Below are 27,089 nucleotides of genomic sequence, written 5' to 3' on the forward strand. Positions count from 1 at the left end.
TTCTTGGAGGGTCCAATTCTTAAGCATCATAATTGACATATCCCCTTCCTTTTTTAATGAAGTTATTACCAATGTACTATTTATCACCCGGTGTATTAATAATGTAAGGCAAGGTATCATGCAAGGTATAAACAATAACATCATTACACCACATAACAATAAAAATAACACCCTTTTAACCCATGGTCCACCAGGCTGCCATGAAAATAAATCCCATTCCATATCCTTCTAGGTTTGTGCTCGCTCGCTCACCTCCCCCCTTCCTTCTCTGGGATGGGAGAGAGAAATGGGAAATTGAAGCCTGTGAGTTGAGATAAAAACAAGAAAATAAAAACAATAATAATAATAATGATAATAATATTACTACTAGTAATAATGTGTACAAAACAAGTGATGCACAATGCAATTGCTCACCACCTGCTGTGCGATGCCCAGCCTAACCCCGATCAGTCCGGCCCTCCTCCCAGCCTGCCTGCTGGCAGGACAGTGAGAAGCTGAAACATCCTTGGCTTGGTGTAAGCACTGCTCTGTAACAATTAAAACATCAGCATATTATTAGCATTCTTCTCATCCTAAACCAGAACATAACATTCTATCAGCTACTAGGAAGAAACACCCTTTTCATCAATCTTTAAACAGCAATTACTAAAGCTAAATTTTCCACAGACTTCTCCTTCTTGTGCTAGTAAATAATCCAAAGCTAGGCAATTTTGATACAAAGCAGTTCTCATAACTCATTTATAACTCATTTAGATCAGTTCTCATCATTTATAACACTTGCTTTGTTTGTTCGACAAGGAAAAGCTTCGGGCCATCCTGAAAACGTGTCAGTCAGAACCAGTAAATAACAATACCCCCCTTTCCTAGGGAGTTCTGAAAAAATCAATTTACCACTGTTGTCCCAGATAATTTCCTTTACCGATTATTCCAAATAATCCACCCAGCGCGTCACTTTGTCATAGAAGGAGATCAGGTTCGTCAAGCAGGACCTGCCTTTCATAAACCCATGCTGACTGGGCCTGATCACCTGGTTGCCCTGCACGTGCTGCGTGATGACACTCAAGATAATCTGCTCCATGAGCTTCCCTGGCACTGAGGTCAAACTGACAGGCCTGTAGTTTCCCGGGTCAGCCCTCTGGCCCTTCTTGTAGATGGGCATCACGTTTGCTAGCCACCAGTCAACTGGGACCTCCCCTGATAGCCAGGACTGTTGATAAATGATGGTAAGCGGCTTGGCCAGCTCCTCCGCCAGTTCTCTCAGTACCCTTGGGTGGATCCCATCCGGCGCCATCGACTTGCGTACATCGGAGTGCTGTAGCAGGTCACCAACCAGTTCTTCGTGGATAGTGAGGGCCACATCCTGCTCCCCATCCCCTTCCACCAGCTCAGGGTACTGGGTATCCAGAGAACAACAGGTATTGCCACTAAAGACTGAGGCAAAGAAGGCATTGAGCACCTCCGCCTTTTCCTCAACTCTTGTAACTAAGTTTCCCCCCGCATCCAGTAAAGGATGGAGATTCTCCTTAGTCCTCCTTTTTGTGCTGATGTATTTATAAAAACGTATTTTTTTATCTTTAATGGCAGTAGCCAGATTGAGCTCCAGATGAGCTTTGACCTTCCTAATTTTGTCCCTGCACAGCCTCGCAACATCCTTATAGTCCTCCCTAGTGGCCTGCCCACTTTTCCAAAGATTATAAACCCTCTTTTTTCTCCTAAGCTCAAGCCACAATTCTCTGTTGAGCCAGGCTGGTCTTCTTCCCCGCCAGCTCGTCTTTGGGCACGTGGGGACAGACCGTTCCTGCACCATTAAGATTTCCCTCTTGAAGAGCGCCCAGCCTTCCTGGACTCCTCTGCCCTTCAGAACCGCCTCCCAAGGGAAAATTCTATTCTCCCAAGGGAATTCTATTAACGCCTATACATATTCATTACTTAAACCCGCCTACTCTCGCTTCGTATGCTAATTAGCTTATCAGTCCTTGCGCTTGTGCAAAGCCTTCCAAGAATTGTGGGCCGGGGTCTTCAGGATGTGGGCAGTGGTCTTTGGGATCTCGTGATGCACTTTTCACCTTTTGCTTAAAAAATGCCAGGTAGGATGAATCAGTTGTTTTCCAAGCTGAGTTGGCTTTCGGCCTAACTGAGGGTTGGCAGATAACGGGGATGTCTCAGTTAACAAGACATAACAGAAGGTTGACTCAAGTTATCTCAAGTCTCAGCCTGACTGAGGGTCGACAGATAACGGGATGTTTCAATTAACAAGATGCTTCAACATAACAGAAGGTCGACAGATAACAAGATGTCGTATATTTTGTTCTCATTAATTTTTAACCACAAGATTTATTCTATCCTAAAGTGAGTCTATACAATATCAAAACCTATCTTCATGAGGTGATCAATGTGCCTGTTCCCATCCTGGACACCGTTCTGCTAGCCTGTTCCTTTTTATTCCTTCTTTTTGCTTCTTTATTGATGACATAACTTCATCGTGTTGCCTTTTTTTTTCTTTATCTTGAGGGCAGGTTCCCCTCTTATACCCTTCTCTCCACGGCAGTCCTTTTCGAAACAACTTTTCATTGGTCAAACAAGTTTGAATATAACAACAACAGCAAACACACAGAAACTTCCACGCCTTAACGGCTGGAGAACAAGAAACCTGGGACTGTGTGGAGTCTCCTGAATCACCCTTCTTTGTTCCCTCTAAACTCTTTTACATTCCTGATGGCCTCATCGTTAAGAGTCTGATGTTATCATCAACCACGGGGCTTTCCGAACCCCATGGCCACACTCCCAAATCTCACCCTTCTTTATTAATATCAACCATTTTCTGGACATGAATTACCACTCCATATATAACACAGGGATATTCTTGAACCCCTGTGGTAACACAGTCCAAGTAAGCTGAGTTTTCCATCCTCTATTAGGATTTTCCCATTCAAAGGAAAAGAGTTTCTGGCTTTCAGTTGCCACGGGCAGGCAGAAAAAGGCATCCTTTCAATCTAGTACCATGAACCAAACGTGACTGTTCTCTAATTTTGTCAAAAGGTTATTTCCAGTTTTCCTTGTTCAAAAGAAATTTTTGCATCCAGTTTTTCCAGCAAGTCCCTTCCTAAGAAGGACCTTGGCAAATTGTGTAAGTATAAAAATTGATGAATTCCAATCATTTTTCCCAATTTAAATTTCAAGCATTGCAAAAAAATGCCTTTTCCTGTTTGCCAATTGCTCCTATTACATTTACAGACTCAGCGCTTTTCCAGAGTCAATTTTTGAATTAACACAGAGAAAGAAGCTCCCTTAACCAACAAAAAATTCAAGCCTCTCCCTTTGTTCCCTAGCTTTATTTCAACCAGTGGACCTGCTGGGGTAGATGCCCCAGGTCCCCATCATTCCTGACTGTTGTACTGCTTAATGGCACAGGATCGGTCCATCCCCACGTGCCCAAAGACAAGCCGGCGTGAAAGAAGACCGGCCTGGCTCAACAAAGAGTTGCATCTTGAGATTAAGAGAAAAAAAGAGGGTTTATAATCTTTGGAAAAAAGGGCGGGCCACTGAGGAGGACTATAAGGATGTTGCGAGGCTGTGCAGGGACAAAATTAGAAAGGCCAAAGCTCATCTGGAGCTCAATCTGGCTACTGCCGTTAAAGATAACAAAAAATCTTTTTACAAATACATCAACGCAAAATGGAGGACTAAGGAGAATCTCCATCCTTTACTGGATGCGGGGGGAAACTTAGTTACAAGAGTTGAGGAAAAGGCGGAGGTGCTCAATGCCTTCTTTGCCTCAGTCTTTAGTGGCAATACCTGTTGTTCTCTGGATACCCAGTACCCTGAGCTGGTGGAAGGGGATGGGGAGCAGGATGTGGCCCTCACTATCCACGAAGAACTGGTTGGTGACCTGCTACAGCACTCCGATGTACGCAAGTCGATGGCGCCGGATGGGATCCACCCAAGGGTACTGAGAGAACTGGCGGAGGAGCTGGCCAAGCTGCTTACCATCATTTATCAGCAGTCCTGGCTATCGGGGGAGGTCCCAGTTGACTGGCGGCTAGCAAACGTGATGCCCATCTACAAGAAGGGCCGGAAGGCAGACCCAAGGAACTATAGGCCTGTCAGTTTGACCTCAGTGCCAGGGAAGCTCATGGAGCAGATTATCTTGAGTGTCATCACGCAGCACGTGCAGGGCAACCAGGTGATCAGGCCCAGTCAGCATGGGTTTATGAAAGGCAGGTCCTGCTTGACGAACCTGATCTCCTTCTATGACAAAGTGACGCGCTGGGTGGATGAGGGAAAGGCTGTGGATGTGGTCTACCTTGACTTCAGCAAGGCTTTTGACACCGTCTCCCACAGCATTCTCCTCAAGAAACTGGCTGCTCTTGGCTTGGACTGGCGTATGCTTCATTAGTTTAGAAACTGGCTGGATAGCTGGGCCCAAAGAGTTGTGGTGAAAGGAGTCAAATCCAGCTGGAGGCCGGTCACTAGTGGCGTTCCCCAGGGCTCAGTACTAGAGCCAGTTCTCTTACAAGACTTACGAGGAGTGGCTGAGGGAGCTGGGGTTGTTCAGTCTGGAGAAGAGGAGGCTCAAGGGTGACCTTTTCACACTCTACAGGTACTTTAAAGGAGGCTGCAGTGAGGTGGGGGTTGGTCTATTCTCCCATGTGCCCGGTGATATGATGAGGGGGAATGGACTAAAGTTGCAACAGGGGAGGTTTAGGTTGGATCTTAGGAAAAAATGATTTACCGAAAAGGTTGTTAAGCATTGGAATGGGCTGCCCAGGGAAGTGGTGGAGTCACCTGTAGGTCTTTAAAAGACGTTTAGATGTAGAGCTTAGTGATATGGTTTAGTGGAGGACTGGTTAGTGTTAGGTCAGAGGTTGGACTAGGTGATCTTGGAGGTCTCTTCCAACCTAGATGATTCTGTGATTCTGTGAACTCGCCTTGGTTATATGCAGTAAAGAGTTACATATGCATGAAGTTTCCCAATGTGTGTATACATATGCATGACCTATCCTGGCTTCATATTAAAATTATCTCCAAGAAGTCATTTCCATAAACTCCTCCCATCTGCACTTGCATAGTGTCTCCTGGTGGTGGTCTCCGGGGGTCGTGGGGATGAAGGCTGATAACTCTTCTTCATCACCACTAGTTGACCCCCTGCCTTTGTGCAGACTCAGCTGCTCTTGGCTCTTGTCCAAACCACAGGGTCGGTCTCAGCCTGTTCTTGAGACAGGATCTCTGTTTTTATCGGTAACCATCCTTTGTGAGAGGCCCCAAGACTCCTTGTTTCAGTTGATTTGCACAGTAGTAAGCAAAGACATTAAGCAGCATCTGTTTTTAATACAATAATCTAGGTATTCATTAGTCAGCATTCTGTCTACTAGGATTCTCTTAACTCCCTCTCTCACCATGACCGCTTCCCCGTGGAGCGTGTCCCAGTGCCCAGCCACCTTCTCAGTTGTGGGAACAAAAATGTTGGTTTTTTTGCACCAGAATTGGTAACATAAGCACAGGAAGTACCAGACATGCTGCTTCTTGGGAATGCCCAATGTATGGGGGGCAGGAGGGGGAAGAAAGACAAGTACTAAATAAATATTCAACAGAAAAGCATTTACTGGGTGCAGGTGACTGTGTAAGAAAGAGCTGAGCAACTAGATGACACCAGCAAAATGGATATGATGCTCGCGGAGAAAGGAGGTTTGTGCGTGATTCTGGGAACCCTTCTTGCGCTTTTATACCCAACAATACTGCCCCGGATGGCACAGTAACTAGAGCATTGCAAGGGCTTTCCACCCTTTCCAATGAATTAGCAGAAAGTTCAGGAACAGATACTTCCATCACAGGATGGTTGGAATCTTGGTTTGGTAAATGGAAAGGGATGGTAATGTCCATATTTACATCCTTTATCATAGTAGCAGGAGTTTTGACAGCCATTGGTTGTTGCACTATGCCCTGTGTAAGAGGACTAGTCCAGGGGTTAATTGAAACTGCACTATTGAAACAAATGACCATGGAGTCACCACCTTACTCAGATAAGATGATGATATTAGAGGAGATGGAAAGCAAAGAAAGTGAAGAAGAGGAAGTTATCTTCCAAATTACACCTTAGAGAAGTTTTGCAAAAATCAACAACTTATAAAGAAGAGAAGGGAGGAATTGTGGGACCAAAAATGTTGGTTTTGCACCAGAATTGGTAACATAAGCACAGGAAGTACCAGACATGCTGCTTCTTGGGAATGCCCAATGTATGGGGGGCAGGAGGGGGAAGAAAGACAAGTACTAAATAAATATTCAACAGAAAAGCATTTACTGGGTGCAGGTGACCGTGTAAGAAAGAGGTGTTTTTTTTCTAGAGATGTTACATTGTTTAGAGTTATATTGTTTGGAGGGAAGGGATGTGGTATTGAGATATGCTTGCAGTGATGACAAAGCTTAACAGACAACCTTGTAAAATGCAGACAACCAGACTCCCTAGTGCAAATTAGGTGAAATTCATGGTGTCAAGTCAAGCCAGATAAGGGAAGAAACATTACCACCTCACAGATTAAAAAAGTCAAAAGAAATTTTAAAAAATAACAGTCTGGTAACTGAAAGCCATGTATTATCTGTGAAACGTCAGATAGGTTGTGAACCTGGGCTACCCAGTCAATGGGGAAACGGGAGGGTCCCGGTTGTTGAGAAACAAAGTATATAAACTGTACTATGTGACTAGTAGGCGCGCTTCTGCTTGTGGGATGTCCACCATTGCAATCACGAATAAAAATGCAACTTCACTGAGATCCTCGTCTGAGCCTAAGTTATTGGCTACATAGTGTTTCTCACAATTTGGGGGCTCATCCGGGATCCTGTCACCTGCCGGGGAGCCTCACCGCCGCAGCAACAGGAAGGCATGTCCCGCTGATTTCAGCGGTCCTGTGCATCGACAGTGGCGGTTCTGCGGAGAGCTATCAGAGGGCTCAAGGCTGATTAAAGAGGCAGGATCCATGAAATATTAGGGAAAGGAAGAAGGTAGGCACTCTGTTTTTTAAGAATTGACCCAGTAACTCTGTGCACAGACCAAGGTAAGAAATATTAAGTATTGCCTTGGGGGTCGGGTGAGACTCTGTGTGATGTGTGATTGAGACGTACTTTTGTACGAAGCAAGTGTGGAGTCTTGACCTGTGGTTCTGTAGATCTGCAAGGGGCCCGTCTGTAGATGGATGAAGCATGAGATAAGAGAGAGAAAGGAAGAGTCTCGGGAAATCTGGTGTACGATACCCCTTGCATGGTGAAGTGCTTGGCAGTACTAAGTATGTTGTTTACAGGGGAAGAAAGGGGAATGATCAAGAGGACATCCGCTATCTGAGAATAAGAAAATAAGGAGCATAGTCTAGGCTCTGGTAAAAATTAGAACAAGGTAGAAGAGATATTGAGAATATTGAGAATTTTGCCTTCCTTGATACTAACAGTACTAACAGAATGAGTACTGTCCATTGCAGGGTGCAATGGACAAATTACGACTATGATTATTGTGACAAATAGCTGTTTCAGCCAAGTTAAATTCGGTAGCCAGGAAGTTGATTTTTCTAACAAATCTCTAATCCCCCAAGGGGGAATTCCCCAAGAGGAATCATCCTGAGCTACTGCATGTAGGATTTTTTTTTTCCCACAAATTTTTCCCAAATCTGTCTCTATCTGTTTTTGCTTTTTTATATATACACAAGTCTGATTTATTACTGTACATAGTCCCCCTTCCTTAGCTAAATGCATGTCCAGTTTTGGACATGCTAAGATAATGCTCCCGCCTTCCTCCTTGTTACACTCAAAACATTTAAGAACAAAATAGGATTACAAGATACACCACCGGGCCCATGTATTGGGCATCACCAACCAAAACTTGGATAAAACAGCACTTCGTTCGCCTCCGGCCATTCCCCTCGTGGAGAATACGGAACCGTGTATTGGAACTTCGCACTCGCTTCACAGCGATGCTGCGTCTCACTCACAGCACAATCACGCAATCACACAGAGCGGCCCCTTGCACTTCTCGTTCATACTACAAGAATATATAATTTAGAATGATAACCAACCAAACAAGTATGGTTTCTGACTGTGTTCTTTGTGGAGTGACTCACTCCACAACGATACTTTGTTTCAAACGCATACACTTACACAGATGCTTTCAACATGAGATACCCAGACATCCACAAATAAGACATTCAATTATTAACACTCCAATAAATCACAATTTTGAGAGGCCCGCTTACCCTTCTTCTGCTTCTTATAGTCATTAGCAGGTCCGTCCTGGCTCCCAAAACTGGGATGCAGCAGTAAGCTCGGATTTGCTCGATCTACTCCCAAGATCGCTAGCAACCACTCTATCGGTCAGCAAATGCCCCTTGACCACTCTGTCGGTCACCAAATCTCCCTTGACTGCTCTATCGGTCAGCCTGTAGGGTACCCTCCTCCCATATGGGGACTATGCTGCACTCCAGATATCTCTGCACAATTTACCAGCTGCCCCAGCCATGCATATGACTTACAGGCCCTTCCTGTACTGTAAAACATACCATTTATCTGCAGCTTCAGGAGGTCCTTGTCTACTTCTTCAGTGAGCGGCTGAGAGTGGAGTCCCCTCCGAGGAAAATACTCAGGGTGCACCTAGGGGCACCTGCTCCGCAGGCAATCCCACAGCTGAGCAGAGCGTCTCCTGGCTGGCTTGCCAAACTGATGTGCGGAAAGCAAACTCCACAATCAGTAAGATTGTAATGTAGGTATGTTTATTCAGCACTGGCTGGCACTGGGGGTAGTCCCACCAAAGTCGTGTGCACCCCAACGCGGCAGTTGCCTCGGCTATATGTGGTGAAGAGTTACATATGCATGAAGTTTCTCAAGACGCCTATACATATGCATGACCTATCCCTGCTTTGTTCCAGAGAGTCATTTTCATAGATTCCTCCTATCCACGCTTGCGCAGTGTTTTCTGGTACTGGTCGCTGAGGGTCATGGGGATGAAGATTAGTGAGTCTTCCTCGTCACCACTGGTTGATCCCTCATCTCAGCGCAGATTCATAAGCTTCTCAGCTTCTGCTTAAACTGCAGATTCGGTTTGAGTTGGTTCTTGAAATGTTTCCTGTTTTCTGTCAGGAACTGTTTTTCGTGAGGAATCCCAGAATTTCCTGCCTCAATTTCTTTGCACAATAGGTAGCGGAAGATATAGTACATGTCCCTTACCTGTCTTATCTACTAAAATTCTTTCAGCCTCCTCTCAAGATGCAGAAAAAAGAAGTCGAGTATATAAGGCATCTAATGTCGGAAGGAAAATGAAGAATAAATCCAGAGAGGATTCAGGGAATTGTTGAAAACTAAGAAAGAACTAAAAAGTTTTAAGAGAAAGATATTTTTAAGGAATCAGGAGCCACGAAGTCTGAAGGAAAATGGATACTCCCTGATGGGAGAGAAATGATGAATAAAGCACCAAAGAGGCAAATATTAATTGTTTTACATCAAGAGTCATCGGGAGGTGCAAGCAATGTGTGATGTTGCGCTAAGAAAGTATGTCTGTGTAGGAATATACACTTCAGTGAAACAAATATGCAGAGGATGTACCATATGTCAAAAGGTAAATAAAAAGGTAACCCACCTAGAGGGGGACGGGAGCCAGGGATTTGACTTCTCCAAAGGATACAGGTAGACTTCACTGAGTTACCTGAAGTAGGGAGACTTAAGTACTTGTTTGTCCTAATTGACCACGTGACTGGATGGGTGTAAGCTTTCCCCTTGGTATCTGCCACTGCGAACATGGTGGCTAAGGTATCACTGGAGCAAACATTCTGGGCAACATTTAAACAGCACTTCTTCCAAGCTCAGGATCAGTGCATCCTGAAGAGTAGGAAACTGGGTAAGGGGGTCAGGAAAACTGCGTGGATGAGCAAGGAGCTCATCGATAAGATCAAAAGGAAGAGGAAATTCTATGAAATGTGGAAAAACGGCCTGTCCTCTTGGGAGGAGTACAGAAGTGTTGTCAGAGCCTGCAGGGATGTGACGAGGAAAGCTAAAGCCCACCTAGAGATGAGGTTTGCAAAAGAGATAAAAGAAACCCTTCTTTTTATCTTTTAAGTATGTAAACGGTAAAAGGAAGACTAGGGATGATGTGGGTCCCTTGCTGAACGAGGGGGGTGTCCTGGTAATGGGAGACATTGAGAAGGCGGAGATACTGAGTGCTTTCTTTGCTTCAGTCTTTGCTTCAAGGACTCCCCCCTGGGACTCCTTGACCCTGGAGGAAGGAGAAAGGGTCTGGGAAATGGAGGGTTCCCCCCTTGTTGACGAGAGAGTGGTTCGGGAGTGTCTGAGCGGGCTCAACGCACCCAAATCCATGGGTCCCAATGGGATGCATCCACGTGTGCTGAGGGAGTTGGGAGAGGTGATTGCCGAATCGCTCTCTATCATCTTTGAAAGGTCCTGGAGAACAGGAGAGGTGTCTGAAGACTGGCGGATAGCCAATGTCACTCCGGTCTTCCAGAAGGGCAAGAAGGAGGATCCGGGAAACTACAGGCCAGTCTCACCTCTGTCCCTGGAAAGGTGTTGGAACAGCTTGTTCTGGATGCCATCTCCAAGCAATTGGAAGAGAAGAAGGTTATGAGGAGTAGTCAGCATGGATTCACCAAGGGGAAGTTGTGCTCAACCAACCTCGTTGCCTTCTATGATGGCATCACCAGCTGGGTAGATGGGGGGAGAGCAGTGGATGTCATCTACCTTGACTTTAGCAAGGCTTTTGATACTGTCTCCCACGACATCCTGCTAGCAAAGCTGAGAAAGTATGGGATAGAGGAGTGAACAGTGAGGTGGGTTGAGAACTGGCTGAGCTCAGAGGGTGGTGATCGGCGGCACAGAGTCCGGCTGGAGGCCTGTGACTAGCGGTGTTCCCCAGGGGTCGGTGCTGGGTCCGGTCTTGTTCAACATCTTCATCAACAACCTTGATGAGGGAATAGTGTCCGCCCTCAGCAAGTACGCCGATGACACAAAGCTGGGAGGAGTGGCTGACATGCCAGAAGGCTGTGCTGCCATTCAATGAGACCTGGACCGGCTGGAGAGCTGGTCAGGAAGAAACCAAATGAGGTTTAACAAGAGCAAGTGTAGAGTCCTGCACCTGGGAAGGAACAATCGCATCTATCAGTGCAGGCTGGGGGACGACCTGCTGGAGAGGAGCTCTGAGGAGAAGGACCTGGGGGTCCTGGTGGACGACAGGTTGACCATGAGCCAGCAGTGTGCCCTGGTGGCCAAGAGGGCCAATGGCATCCTGTCGTGCATTAAAAGGGAGTGTGGCCAGCAGGTCAAGGGAGGTGATCCTCCCCCTCTACTCTGCCCTGGGCAGGCCTCACCTGGGGTACTGTGTCCAGTTCTGGGCTCCCTGGTACAAAAAAGACAGGGATCTCCTGTAAAGAGTCCAGCGGAGGGCCACAAAGATGATACGGGGCCTGGAGCATCTTCCTTATGAGGAAAGGCTGAGAGACCTGGGTCTGTTCAGCCTGGAGAAAAGAAGACTGAGAGGGGATCTCATCAATGTGTATAAATACCTGAGGTGTGGGAGACAGAGGGATTTGGCCAACCTCTTCTCAGTGGTTTGTGGGGACAAGACAAGGGATAATGGCCACAAGTTGGAGCACAGGAAGTTCCGCATCAACATGCGAGAGACCTTCTTCACAGTGAGGGTGATGGAGCACTGGAACAGGCTGCCCAGGGAGGCTGTGGAGTCTCCTTCTCTGGAGATATTCAAGGCCCGTCTGGATGCCTACTTGGGCAGCCTGCTCTAAGGAACCTGCTTTGGCAGGGAGGTTGGACCCGATGATCTTTCGAGGTCCCTTCCAACCCCTGTGTGTCTGTGAAATAGTCCCTAGATATGGGATAGTTGAAAACATTGATTCAGATCAAGAAAGTCATTTCACTTCACAAGTACTTCAAGGGTTAATGCAGGCCTTATAGACTGAGTGGGATTTTCACAGCCCCTGGCACCCCTCCCCTTCTGGGAAGGTAGAGCGAATGAACAAGACATTAAGGAAGCAATTAACTAAATTAGTGTTAGAAACCCAACTTCCTTGGGTAAAATGCTGTGGTGGTTTTACTCAGGTGGGCAGCCGAGCTCCACCACAACCGCTCTCTCACTCCCCCTCTCCTCAAAGAGGAAGGGGGAGAAAATACAACACAGAGAACTCGAGGTTTGAGATGAGAAAGGTTTAAAGGGAAAGGGAATGGGGAGGAAAAACAGAAACAAAAGAAACAATCAGTCCGCGCGGAAGCAAAGAGAGAGAAAAAAATTATTCTCTACTTCCCATCAGTGAGCGGTGTTCGGCCACGTCCTGGGAATCAGGGCCTCAAAACGCGTAGTGGTTGTTCAGGAGGAACAGCCCCCTCCCCCACGAGAGCCCCCCCTTTTATTGCTGAGTGTGACATCAGGTGTTATGGAATATCCCTTTGGTTGGTTTAGGTCAGCTGCCCCAGCAATGTCCCCTCCCCATCACTTGCCCACCCCCAGCCTGCTGGCTCTTGGGGGCTTGGAAGGAGTCCTGATGCTGTGCCAGCACTTCGCAGCAATAGACACAACACTGGAGTGATATCAGTGCTGTTCCAGCTACGAGTACAGAGTACAGCACTGTGCGGGCTGCTGCAGGGAAAAGGTGACTCCAGCTCAGACAAATGCTTACCTTTAGCACTCCTCCAGATTCAAACAGCACCAAGAAAGGATATAGGAATTTCATCATATGAGATGCTGTTCAGATTGCCTTATCTGGGCAGAAGGGATGAGATACCACAATTCAAAACAAGAGAATTTTTCTTAAGAACTTCATTCTGGTGTTGTCCTCTCATGATTTCCACCTAATTGTCCTAAGGAGTCTGGTTGTCTGCATTTTACAAGGTCATCTGTTAAGCTTTCTTATCACTGCAAGCATATCTCAGTACCACATTCCTTCCTTTTAAACAATATAACTGTGCAAAAACAACATTTTTGTTCCCACAAGTGCCACAGGAAGAAAGAGGTGGGCATTTTTTCCCATGACAGACAACAGCACTCTTGTACAGCTCAACGTTTGAGCTTCAGCAGTACATTATCTCATTGCTGTCAAAACTGTGGAGAGTTCAAAGTGGGCCACGGGCTTGATTATTCTTGCCTATGTTAGCTTCAACCAGAACATGGCAAAGGCTTGCCTCTAAACCAGGCAGCAGCGTATTTCAGTAGTCAATAAGCATAAAATGAAAAATCCTAACGGTGAGCAGCTGTGACTGAGGGAGAATGCAACAATTGCTGTACTGACTAGACAATGATTTCCATGTCAAAAGTTTCAACCTAAGATGAATAATTCCCAGGATGAGCCTACGGTAACCAATGATGCTCTCCTTGGCTTCAGGGCTAACCAGTTAAACACCATACATTTTCTTTTTCCCCTGTTAGGGCTATTAAAAGGGACAGCTTCCTCCTAAAGTCTGTCAAGATGTTTAGAAATTCTACTGCTGAGCATTCAGCCTCCATAAAAAGATTGGGTGCCATTAGAAACCATCAGCATGTAAACTGAGTAGCAGGATGTAATGAGGCATGCTGCCTGCTGTTTCAGTGCCATTAGGAAGCTCCTTTTGTATTTGTCTGCTGGGTGATGGTGGCAAATGACCAAATCATCTGCGAGGGGGCAAAGCCATCTCTGCTGTGCTGCACCATTAGTACTGCAACACTACTGCAACAAGATGTTTTCCTTATGTGCCTTTGCAGTTTATTCTTTATGTTATGAATGAGGTCTCAACTCAATCTGAATTTTGTAATATTTATAAAACAAATATTTCTAAAAGTATAAAAGGCAAGTAAACAGCACTGGGTGTGCGGGGAGTCTATGCTCCACCAACACACACATATGAACATCAAACATTCTAAATATACAGAATATTTACATACTAAACCTGAGTATGCCTATACATATGTACAATCAGGAAAGGTAACAAACAATCCTTTAAGTTCCATGACTCAACAGTCTCCATTTTCCATTCCTTTTCTTAATTATAAACAAGTCTCCATTTTCCATTCCCTTTCAACAATATGTCTTGCTTTAAGTTGTCAAGCAACTCGGTCTTCAGGCCTTATGTATCCCGTTCTTCCCAGATCGAAGAAAAGCATATCCATCTCCTTTTCAAGGCCAATAGGGCCTGGGTCAAAAGGCACGTCCAGGTCACCAGGGGGCGTAACAGCAAAAGCCTTCGATGGCTGTAGCAGCAGGGGGGCCCATGTTGTAGCAGTCGGATCAGTAAAGGAGCCCACAGCTCCCTCACTATCTGGCAAGCCACATGTTTCTGACTGTGGCCCCACATGGCTCTTTAAGGCCTCAGAGATTGCTCGCCAGGTGCCGAGCAATCCCACTGCAACCTTGTCGTTTCTAGTTATCACAGAATCACAGAATTTCTAGGTTGGAAGAGACCTCAAGATCATCGAGTCCAACCTCTGACCTAACACTAGCAGTCCCCACTAAACCATATCCCTAAGCTCTACATCTAAACATCTTTTAAAGACTTCCAGGGATGGTGACTCCACCACTTCCCTGGGCAGCCTGTTCCAATGTCTAACAACCCTTTCGGTAAAGAAGTTCTTCCTAAGATCCAACCTAAATCTCCCCTGGTGCAACTTAAGCCCATTCCCCCTCGTCCTGTCACCAGGCACGTGGGAGAACAGACCAACCCCCACCTCACTACAGCCTCCTTTGAGGTACCTGTAGAGAGCGATAAGGTCGCCCCTGAGCCTCCTTTTCTCCAGGCTGAACAAGCCCAGCTCCCTCAGCCGCTCCTCGTAGGACTTGTTCTCCAGGCCCCTCACCAGCTTCGTCGCCCTTCTCTGGACTCACTCAAGCACCTCAATGTCCTTCTTGTAGCGAGGGGCCCAAAACTGAACACAGTACTCGAGGTGCGGCCTCACCAGAGCCGAGTACAGGGGGACGATCACCTCCCTAGCCCTGCTGGTCACACTGTTTCTAATGCAAGCCAGGATGCTGTTGGCCTTCTTGGCCACCTGAGCACACTGCTGGCTCATATTCAGCCGACTATCAACCATCACTCCCAGGTCCTTCTCTGCCTGGCAGCTCTCCAACCACTCATCTCCCAGCCTGTAGCTCTGCTTGGGGTTATTGCGCCCCAGGTGGAGGACCTGGCACTTGGCCTTGTTGAACTTCATGCAGTTGACCTCAGCCCATCGGTGCAGCCTATCCAGATCCTCCTGCAGAGCCTTCCTAAAGTTGCAGAGTCCCACACCTTGACCTCAGTTTGGTCCCATATTTCAGGCTCATAAACTGTCTGATTGATAATAAGGAGAATAAGCTGTAAGGTTACCAGGACAGTCTTTGTTTCTAAGCACGTATGATTCCCTATAATGCGCAACTGCTTACCAGTGAGAGGCAGTTGTGTGCACAGGTCCGCTTCTCTCAGCTCGAGCTTCTCTCCAGCTCCAGTGCGCCTGTTTCCAGCGACTTTCTGTACGAGCTTCTCTGAGCAGTTTGCTGAGTCTGGCCGAACCTATCTTCATGAGGCAATCAAAGTGCCTGTTCCCGTCCTGGTCTCCATTCTGCCAGCCTGTTCCTCTTCACTTCTTTTTCCTGCTTCTTTATTGATGTAACTTCATAGTGTTGCCTTTTTCTTTTTTTTTTTTCTTTTTTTTTTTTTTAATCTTGAGGGCAGTTTCCCTTCTTATACCCTTCTCTCCACAGCAGTTCTTTTCAAAACAACTTTTCATTGGTCAAACAACTTTGAATGTAACAACAACAGCAAACACCCAGAAACATCTATGCCTTAAGGGCTGGAGAACAAGAAACCATCTGGAGAACAAGAAACCCCAGACTGCATGGAGTCTCCTGAATCACCCTTCTTTGTTCCCTCTAAACTCTTTTATATTCCTGATGGCCTCGTCGTTAAGAGTGTAATGTTATCCCAACCATGGGGCTTTCCAACCCCCATGGCCACATTCCCAAATCTCCCCCTTCTTTATTAATATCAACCATTTTCTCGACATGAATTACCACTCCATATATAACATTTATGAGGTAGCAAAGTCTATAAATAGGCTGATGTAGATATTTAGTCTTTTCTAGCATCTTCAAGATACGAAATACATCTTATACTTTCCTTGTGTGAGAAGGGATGTGGTTTTCATAGTGTAGGGAAGAAAGAGGTATGTGTTAAGTCTGTCAGAGATGACTTAGATGGAATTGAGTTGTCTAAACACCAGAAGGGATGGGCATGAGGCTTTGGCTAAGTCTGCACTAATCTGCGAACCAAAGAAGTTCGTCCTTCTTTGCCTACTCTTTTTGTTTCGTATTTTGGCTTAATATCTCTAAATTCGATAGGAAAATGTGAATTTTTGCTAGTTCAGCTTCAGTTCCTTGTTTTGTTCTTTAAACAAGAAATCGCACAGTTTCATGTGCAATTATATGTGATATACGTGTATACTGGGATACTGGGATACTGGCAGAAATCAAATGACCCAAAATCTGCATAAACCTAACGAAATTTTTTGAGAGGCTTTTGCAATGGCTTGGCAGACTGAGTTGATCTCAGCCTTGGTGTGAGAAACACTCTGTAGCCAATAACAGAGGCTCAGGCTCAGGTGAGGATCTCAGTGTGATTCATGGAAGAACTCTACAGCTCAAAGCAAATGAGTTATAAATTAGGTATGAGGTTTATTTTGGCACCGGGTATATGTGGGGATAGCTCCCAAAGGCATGCGCACACCAACGTGGTAACTTGACTTGGTTATATGCAGTGAAGAGTTACATATGCATGAAGTTTCCCAATGTACCTATACATATGCATGACATATCCCTGCTTAGTATTAAAATTAGTTCCAATAAATCATTTCCATAAACTCCTCCCATCTGCGCTTGCACAGTGTCTCCTGGTGGTGGTCTCCGGGGGTCATGGGGATGAAGGCTGATAACTCTTCTTCATCATGTCATAAATGAAGTCTCAACTCAATCTGAATCTAGTAATATTTATACTTATAAAAGGTATAAAAGGCAAGTAAACAGCACTGGGTGTGCGGGGAGTCTACGCTCCACCAACACACACAAACAAACATAAAACATTCTAAATATACAGAACATTGCTTTTACATACTAAACCCAAGTATGCCTATACATTTGTACAATTAGAAAAGGTAACAAACAATCCTTTAAGTTCCATGACTTAAAAGTCTCCATTTTCCATTCCTTTTGAACAATATGTCTCGCTTTAAGTTGTCAAGCAACTCAGTCTTTGGGCCTTATGTATCCCATTCTTCCCGAATCGAAGAAAAGCATATCCATCTCCTTTTCAAGGCCAATAGGGCCTGGGTCAAAAGGCACTTCCAGGTCACCTGGGGGCGTAACAGCAAAAGCCTTCGATGGCAGTAGCAGCAGAGGGGCCGATGGTGTAGCAGAAGGATCGGTGGACAAGCCCACAGATCCCTCACTATCTGGCAAACCACACGTGTCTGACTAAAGTCCAAAATGGCTTTTTAAGGCCTCAGGGATTGCTCGCCAGGTGCCGAGCAATTCCACTGCAACCTTGTCTCTGTTTTTAATGAGAACCATCCTTTGTGAGAGGCCCCAAGACTCCTTGTTTCAGTTGATTTGCCCAGTAGTAAGCAAAGACACTCAGCAACATGCAACTAAGCAAGCCCCCATTCTTCTATCCCTGGCTTCAAGTGAAGTAGCATTTTTATTCGCGATTGCAATGGTGGGCATCCCACAAGCAGGAGTGCACTTACTAGTCCTATAACACAGTTTATATATTTTATCTCTCGACGACCGGGACCCTCCCCTGTTTCCCTATTGACTGGGTAGTTCAGGTTCACAACCTATCCGATGCCTCACAGATAATGAATGGCTTTCAGTTGCCAGCCTGGTATTTTTTAAATTTCTTTTGACTTTTTTAATCTGTGAGGTGGTAATGTTTCTTCCCTTATCTGGCTTGACTTGATACCATGAATTTCACCTAATTTGCACTAGGGAGTCTGGTTGTCTTCATTTTACAAGGTTGTCTGTTAAGCTTTGTCATCACTGCAAGCATATCTCAATACCACATCCCTTCCCTCTAAACAATGTAACTCTGTGCAAAAACTACATTTTTGTTCCCAAATTGGTAAACTGAGCTAAATGTGTTGGCTTTTCTGTCACCTCTGAGTGTATTCCATGTGTGAATCTCTAATGGTGATATTATTTTTTTTTAATGTTCAGTTTGAAAATCAATTCAATGCTTAGAAACCATACACAAAAAAAAACCCTTAATAATGAGGTCACAATATTACTAACTTTATAGCTTAGGAAGATCATGTTGTTAATCCTAATTAATGACGCCCAGCAGTGTTTTCAGTTAAACTAATAGCAGTAGTATGCTTTCCTGTTTCCAGCCTCTATTGTTTATTGCAGTTCCTTCTTTAAAAAAGCGCAATTATGTCTATATGAAATGCTGTTTTGGACTATTCATCCAGGTTCTCGGGATGGTTCGATGGGTCTCTGGGAAGTCACAGAGGATGTGCTGTCCAAAAGCAATGCCAGGCACAACCTGTCTCAAGTTCCTGTCTATGCCCACATAACACACCGTGCTCTGAAGGATATCCCCAAGGAGAACACCAATCCTGACAATTGCAAAGTCCGAGCACTGGCTTTCAACAATATAAACAAGGTCAGTAAGCTACTCAAGACAGATAAGAAGTCCTGAAACTGTCCAGATGTACTAGAAAAAAATATAAATGAAATATATCGGAGAGGCAGCCTAACATATTTTTCCCAATCCTTTTGCGTCCTTCTCATGTGAAATGGTCGCCTTCATCTGCTATGTCTACCTCTGCCCCCAAGTGAATTCAGAAAAGCTGGAGGCAGGGAAGTCATGTATTGTTATGAAAAGGAACAATATCACTGTGGGTTTGATGTTTAGACTTGCACTCTAAGGGAGCAAGGGGGAATGTTTACAAGAAGCAAAGAAAGTACCAAAACACCCCCTTGCAGCTTGAATCCCACTCTTGGGCACAGTTGTTGCTTTCCTTCACACTTAATGAAGACCAGCTGACATTCAGGTAGTTCCTGTTTTGATGGCTGAGTTGTTACTGGATTGCTCAGCAAGAGAGGTAACTGACACACAGGGCAGGCACCAGTGCTTGCTCCGGTGTTATTTTGTTGGCATTTGACAAACAGAAAATATTAAGCTCCCCTCACGCTGATCTCTTTCTATTACTAGAGATGAAACTTACTGGAGCAAGTAGGAGTAGCAATTCATCTTCTACTGCTTTTGTTTCTGTCCTCACAGAACAGAGGAGGTTTGAAGCCAAAGCAAGTGTGCTCTCAGCAACACAGTGCTCCTGTTGGCTTTATTTTTCACCATGTTAATTACTCCTTTGCAATGAAGACTTCATACAGCTTTTTCCTATACAGTAGTGCCTGGAAATAAATTATTACTACGGAGTCAGTATCAATGTGGGAGCTGCTAGTTGCTAACTAGGTTGTACTGCCTAATAAGTCATTATTTGTTTGTCTAACAAGATCCATACATTGAAAGTTATTTTTGGTTATTTGTTTTAATAATTCTTATTCTATCTGGCACTTTTATGATATATTGTGTTCTCTCAAGATCAATGTGAAATGAAAGGCTATCTTGATAAGCACATACAGGATTACAGATGAGCTCAATCTGGAGGATGTAGCTTGCCTAGTAGAGTGTGAGGTTTATAAGGACATTTATAATACAGAAACTTTTTTTTTTTTTTTTTTAATCTTAACAGGAGCTGGGAGCTGTGTCCCTAGATGGGTATTTTCATCTTTGGAAAGCAGAGCACGCGCTATCAAAGGTGCTTTTCTGTTTTGGTGTTAAACTTGGAAAATTGCCTAGCGTTTATTGCTGTTCACTATTTCTTCATTTCCTTTAAATGCTTGAAGAAAACAGCAGTTTGTAAAACACATAAGCTTTGTATAAAATTACTAAAAATAGAACTTGAGGAGAGAAACTCACTACTCTTAACCTTCTACCAGCTCTGCATGAGCTGAGTGCCCTGCTGCATAGAACATGGATACTTTTTTTAGCAGGGTGATTTGCGGAAATCAGACTCTATAACCTTGGAATGGTTATAAAGCAGGTATGTTTATTTGGCTCTGCACACACACACCGGACACGAGTGGGATCGCTCCACCTAACTTGTGTACCAAGGGTTACTGGCAATGTGCTTATATTAGTGGGACAAATACATATTCATTTCATTTCCCTTAAGGCTCTTGCATATTCATCAGGTCTCTGAAGAATCATTAACGTAGGTTCTGTCTCTATTTGTATGTGTACTGGAGTCCTTGGGTGGTCATCTGGCGTACTCTGGTGGTCTTTTGATGAAGGCCAGAAGTCTTCCTCGCTGCTAATCTTCTGGCCTTTCCTGTCTTTGACAGACAAGCAATCAAGCCAGTTCTTGCTGGTTCTATTATCTATACATACAGTCTTTTACTCCCTTATCCTTGGGGTCGTTAACATACAATTGTGCTAGCTAAAGCCTAGGAATCAACATGCCTCATCTTGTTCCCTGTCTCAAGTGTTCATATAGGAAGTTATACTTGTTGAAGTGTAATTGCAGATTAAAATCAGGCATGTTTCTGCTGGTATATGAGGTAAGCTTTTTCAGAGAACTGGTGCCTCTACACCTGTAGAAGTAGTAACAGCAGCTTAAAAGAATTTAAAACAATTTACCAAAAATGTCCTTTGTCCTTCGCATACTTCAGCCTTTAGCATCCTAGTTTGGTTTGATAAGGCATCCCATCTCTTCCATGGCTTTTTTTTTTTTCTGTTGGTCAGGTTTTTGGTTTTCTCTTAAAGTTCTGGTTTTGTGCTGAACTTTTTTAGCTGCTTTTTTTCCCCACTGCAACTTGCATTGAACGTAGCTTAACAGAAAAAATCTGTAACTTCTTCCTCTTTTATTGTAATGGGTTGTGTTTCTTTTTTTTGTCTTTCCTCTGTTTCCAGTTACTCTCCACAAAGTTGCCATACTGCAGGGAGAATGTGTGTTTGGCTTACGGTCAGGAGTGGTCAGTGTATGCTGTAGGATCGCAGGCACACGTCTCCTTTCTGGATCCGAGGCAGCCATCTCACAATGTTAAATCCGTCTGTTCCAAAGAACAAGGCAGTGGTAAGAAACTTGTCAAAGAGTGCTTCAAACTGTTTCCTTTCAGGAGTAACAATTTAAGATAAGCTTTTTAAACAAATAAGAGGTTTTTCATGTGATATATTAAATCACTAACAGTATATGTAGATTTTGGTTTTAGGCCACTTGTCTTGGCATAAGACAAGCTAAAAGCAACTCTGAAACTAGATGATTTCTTAAGAACAGCCAAACTATATACCATCCAAATAGTACTGAGCTCTTTAAAGTCTACATCTACTTTTTAAAAATGTATTTCTCTATTTTACTTCATCATACAGCAAAGCCAGTTATCTTACCACTACCAATTTGCATTTTTCTCTGGGACCGGAAGTAAAATGCATGTTTCTGCTCTTTGCTATCCTATTTGGAGTCTGTGTTGTGAGTGAATGCTTACTCTAATGTTGAAGACGAGTGAGATTTCTAACTTTCAGTGTGTCTTTGTTTAAATATACAAAAGCTCACTCAAAAAAAGGTAACAATAGTAGTCATAGAATGATTATAGATATGAGTACTGTTTCTTTTTCTTCTGTAGTCTGTTCAATTTAACCTTATGCCAGGACCAAATGTAAGCACTGTCAGCATGATCCTATATGCTTCTTTCCATGTCCTTTAATTAAACCATGAAAAGGAGGCATTGTGTTGAGATTTTCCATCTTAAAACATATTAATCTAAGGCTAAAAAGTTGCAGTCCTTGTTTAGCTCAGCTCTGAGTGTCAGTCTCTTCATTGGGCAAGTTATCAAAAGAGGATGCATGTAAATAAAACTTCCCTAGCCCTTGTCTGCCTTTACTGGAGTTTGTGTGGTGTTGTCCAGATAAATGTCAGGGTCTGTTTCTTTGAGATATGGGAGAATTTTCTTTAGAATGAGAAATAATGGTTCACCAGCCCTGAACAGCTTTCCAGCACCAGCCTTTGCCCTGAATCACAGCCAGCCAGGGCTCTCTGGAGGTCCTCTGGTGCTGTTACTCTTCAGCGTCATAGGGAAGAGGTACCAAGACACGGGAGTGTATCGCCCAATCAGTGGTGGCTGGAAGTTTCTGCCCTGAGTCTGTGATCCTGCTGGGCATGATCTGTGTGTAGGTAGCATTTCTGAGACACTGGCTTGAGCCTGTGTCTCAGAGCCTTTGTTCAACAATTAGTGCAACTAATGTTCAATCCACAGTGCAAACAAGTGGAAAAACAAAAAGACATTCCTTCTTTCATCTTCTTTCTTCCTTGCTGCCAAATTTAAAAAGAAAAAAGGCCAAGCTCTTTAGTCTTCATAGTTCCAAAATGAAAAGACGAAGAAAAACCCACAAAGAGAAGGGTACTTCCCCAAAGAAATGATGTGTCACAGATGTGGATCAAATGGCTTCACCTTCTGGCATGTGTAGTCAAAGCGCGTATGGTTACTCTTTCTCATTTTCTACAGGTTCACTGTGGTATTCTGCCACTTAGGGCACTGGTGGGGGCACTGAAGTAATATTGCTTCCTGAGTTGCTGAGTGCTTCGGCTTTCTTTTCCCTGGGACTTGCTGTGGGGCAGCACAGGCTGCAGAAAGGAGAAGAGAAAAGGAAAATAAAATGAAATGAAATGAAATGAAATGAAATGAAATGAAATAAAATAAAATAAAATAAAATAAAATAAAATAAAATAAAATAAAATAAAATAAAATAAAATAAATTAATTGAAGTCTGTTTGGTGATTTGTGGACTAAAATTTGGGTTGACTTGTAAGTTCTCTGAAGTGTTATCTGAATGTGCTGTCAGCTTCCAAACGAATTCACAACGAATGTGGGAAGTTTGCACAAACTTCAGGTTATTAGTGTTGTGTATATATGAGCAGGTTAGAGTGAGCACCATTTCCAGTCTTACCAACCTAGAATCTGTTTTTTTACCCAATGTAACCCTAGCTGCTGTACATAAGAAGGCAATTAATGCTTTTCAGTGCATCTGGTAAGTGTTGCTTTTCTTAGCTGTACAGGAATATGTAGGGCCCTGTACTCTAGTTCTTGATCAGCAAGAACTGCTTTCTGCTTGGCTGGCATGTAGTAAATTGTTTTATGCCCTTGACTTCACACCCTGAAGACAGCAATGTTAATGTAGTGGACAGAGCTTGTGACGCACAGACTCTGTGCTTGTTCTTTGCTTAGGACATGCTACCGCATCTTCATTTCCTTATGCAATATGTAGGGCCTCCCTGTCTTTCAGGAGTAAAACTCAATTTGCTGACCCAAATATTCCATGGTACAGTGTTGGGAATGTTAGAGAGCTTGCCTTGATCAGTTCTAGGCACAGGTTGTGCTGCTAGTTTGTGGATAATCTGAGGTGGTACTTCAGGAGCCAATGTGAAGCGCTGTTCTTCAAAATGTGTTCTAAACATCTTAGTAATGGATACACCACTGTTTCCTTCAGCTTTTTTTTTTTTTTATTAGAGAAAGATCCACACTTCTGCATTTCAGAGCGCTTTTTTATTAATAAATAGCACTGAAAAGTATGCCATGTGCACTGATACTCCACCTGTTTCTGTAAGTAAGTGTTCTGTTGGGTTCTTTTATTGCAGAGTGTGACATCATATGATATGGAATATCCCTTTGGCTGGTTTAGGTCAGCTGCCCTGGTGATGTTTCTTTTCTCACTTTTTTGTCCACCCCCTAGGAGGGTTAGAGAGAGTCCTGATGCTGTGCCAGCACTGCTCAGCAGCAGACACAACACTGGTGTGATACCACTGCTGTTCTAGCTACAAGTACAGAGCACAGCACTATGTGGGCTGCTGCAGGGAAAGTTAACGTCCCAGCCACACCCAGTACAACCTCCACCCCTTATTCCGTAACATTTGTGTCACTCTCAAATTCCCCTATACTTTAGCATTTAAGTATTCTCATCACCATTATTCCATGTCCTTTAACAGATTAATAGGCAGGTATATCTTTTCATTCTATAGGTCTTTCTCAGAAAATGTTCATAAGAACTGTTGACGATTTGGCCTTCATCTGCTGAAGTGGTCACTCAGGGCAGGCGGAGTTGGATGTCTGGACGCCAGCACCAGCTTAGCTCAAGTCCTTGTTCCATTGCCCGGTTCCTTGCAAAGTTGACCTGTCGTTGATCCTGCAGTGTCTTCCTACAACATATAACTGAGATTACAGATTAGTTTTCTCTCAAGGTTAAATCACCTTGAGGCACGCACTTGATATCCCCATTCTTTTGCATGACCCACCAGGTATACCCCGGTCCTTGGGTGAAGACAATCCCACGAGTGGGTTTGCCTTTTCCTGAGGCAGGAGCAACCCACAATGCCTTCCCCATCCACTTTCCTACATGCACTACGGGAACTTTAGCTTCTTTCATCGCGTGTAGGGGTTTTGTTTCAGCAGGACCAGCACGGCTGTCAGACCCCCTATTGTTAACTAGCCAAGTGGCTTCTGGTAGACTTATGTCCCATTGTTTCCATGACCCAGCACCCAATGCTCGTAACATAGTCTTTAACAGTTCATTGTACCTCTCAACCTTCCCAGAGGCTTGTGGGTGATAAGGGATGTGATACACCCACTCAGTACCGTGCCTCTTGGCCCAAGAGGTGACAAGATTGTTTCGGAAATGACTCCTATTGTCAGACTCAATTCTCGCTGGTGTACCATGACGCCACAGCACTTGCCTTTCTAGGCCCAAGACAGTGTTTCGGGCCGTGGCATGGTTTATGGGGTATGTTTCCAGCCACCCTGTAGTTGCTTCTACCATGGTGAGTATGCACTGTTTGCCTTGGCAGGTTTGTGGGAGTGGTCCGATATAGTCAATTTGCCAGGCCTCACCATATTGAAACCCTAGCCACCTCCCCCTATTCCAGGGAGATTTTACCCTCATAGCTCGTTTGATTGCAGCACAGGTCTCACACTCATGGGTGACCCGTGTGATGGCCTCAATGGTCAGGTCCACCCCTCGATCACGAGCCCATCTGTATGTGGCATCCCTCCCCAGATGTCCTGATGTTTCATGGGCCCATCGAGCTACAAACAGCTCACCCTTACATTCCCAGTGTAGGTCCACCTGAGCCACTTCAGTTTTTGAAGCTCAATCCACTTCTTTGTTGTTCTGATGTTCTTCGGTAGCGTGACTCTTGGGCATGTGGGCATCTACATGACGTACTTTTACATCCAGGTTTTCTACCCGGGCAGCAATGTCTTGCCACAGGGTAGTAGCCCAGATAGTTTTACCTCTGCGCTGCCAGTTGCTCTGTTTCCATTGCTACGGCCACCCCCACAGAGCATTTGCCACCATCCATGAGTCAGTGTAGAGACACAGTACTGGTCATTTTTCTCTTTCAGCAATCTCTAGGGCTAGTTGTATGGCTTTTACTTCTGCATACTGACTCGACTCGCCTTCCCCTTCCATGGCCTCCACAACTCGTCGTGTGGGACTCCACACAGCAGGTTTTCATTTCGGATGGCTCCCTACCACATGGCAGGATCCGTCAGTAAACAACACATACTGCTTTCTGTCTTCTGGCAACTGATTATATGGCGGTGCCTCTTCAGCATGGGTTACCTCTTCTGTCGGCATTCCGAAATCTCTGCCTTCCGGCCAGTCCATTTCTTCCAGGATTCCTGGGTGATTAGGTTTTCCCATTCGAGCCCGCTGTGTAATTAACGCTATCCACTTACTCCACGTAGCATCAGTCGCATGGTGTGTAGTGGGAATTTTCCTACGAACATCCAAGGGCTACTGCACGAGCTATTTCTTGTTTGATTTATTCAAAGGCCTGTTGTTGCTCGGGGCCCCACTCAAAAGAGTTCCTCTTTCGAGTCACCCGATATAGAGGACTCACAAGCTGACTATAGCCTGGAACATGCATTCTCCAGAATACCACAAGGCCTAGGAAAGCTTGCGTTTCTTTTTTGCTAGTTGGCGGAGACACTGCCGTTATTTTATTGATCACATCCATCGGAATATGGTGACGTCCATCCTGCCATTTTACCCCCAAGAACTGGATTTCCTGTGCAGGCCCCTTGACCTTACTCTGTTTAATGGCAAAACCAGCTTTCAGGAGAATTTGGATTACTTTCTTCCCTTTCTCAAAAACTTCTTCTGCTGTGTTGCCCCACACGAGGATGTCATCAATGTACTGCAGGTGTTCAGGAGCTCCCCCTAGTTCCGGTGCAGACTGGATTAGTCCGTGGCAAATGGTAGGGCTGTGTTTCCACCCCTGGGGCAGTCGATTCCAGGAGTATTGGGTGCCCCTCCAAGTGAAAGCAAACTGCCGCCTGCATGCTGCTGCCAAAGGGATGGAGAAAAATGCATTAGCAATATCAACTGTGGCGTACCACTTGGCTGCCTTTGACTCTAGTTCGTACTGAAGTTCTAGCATGTCCGGCACTGCAGCACAAAGCGGTGGCGTGACTTCATTCAGGCCGCAGTAGTCCACCGTTAGCCTCCACTCGCCATTAGACTTTCACACTGGCCATATAGGACTATTAAAGGGTGAGCGAGTCTTGCTGATCACTCCTTGACTCTCCCAACTCATGGATGGGAATCAGGGAGTCTCAGTTGGTGCGATATTGCCGTCGGTGCATTGTTCTGGTAGCAATTGGTACCTGCTGTTCTTCAACCTTCAGCAATCCTACAACGGAAGGGTCTTCTGAAAGGCCAGGCAGGGTAGACAGCTGTCTAATCTTCTCTGTGCTCAAAGCAGCTATGCCAAAAGCCCACCGGTACCCTTTTGCATCCTTGAAGTACCCTCTCTTGAGGTAGTCTATGCCAAGGATGCATGGAGCCTCTGGGCCAGCCACAATGGACCATTATTTTTTTTGGCCTACTACTTTGAACTACTTTTGTTGCTCTAGATCTGCAAGATGCATGTGGTGGAAGCAGAGTAATTTTTCTCATTGGCTCTTTCTCCCAGCTTGGCAGGTAGCTAGATAAGGGTGAGCTCGTGGGAGACACCAATATGCATCCTTTCCGCTATGTGCTGCCAT

The 27,089-nt window shown here is 44.8% G+C and overlaps 1 protein-coding gene across 2 annotated transcripts in view; it reads left to right on the plus strand.

Moving 5' to 3' along the window:
- LOC311220815 (DDB1- and CUL4-associated factor 12-like) overlaps nucleotides 1–27,089 on the plus strand; it is a 94,057-nt gene that overhangs the window by 65,339 nt on the left and 1,629 nt on the right. Inside the window, exons 5-7 of one of the 2 annotated variants that reach the window (XM_084304428.1) lie at nucleotides 18,458–18,651; nucleotides 19,745–19,810; nucleotides 20,965–21,127. In XM_084304428.1, the coding sequence (XP_084160554.1) occupies nucleotides 18,458–18,651; nucleotides 19,745–19,810; nucleotides 20,965–21,127 (423 nt within the window). The remainder of the gene's footprint in view (nucleotides 1–18,457; nucleotides 18,652–19,744; nucleotides 19,811–20,964; nucleotides 21,128–27,089) is intronic. The other variant, XM_084304429.1, reaches the window with a different exon arrangement.

The sequence above is a fragment of the Netta rufina genome (assembly GCF_964035555.1).
Source record: "Netta rufina genome assembly, chromosome: W".
Taxonomy (NCBI): domain Eukaryota; kingdom Metazoa; phylum Chordata; class Aves; order Anseriformes; family Anatidae; genus Netta; species Netta rufina.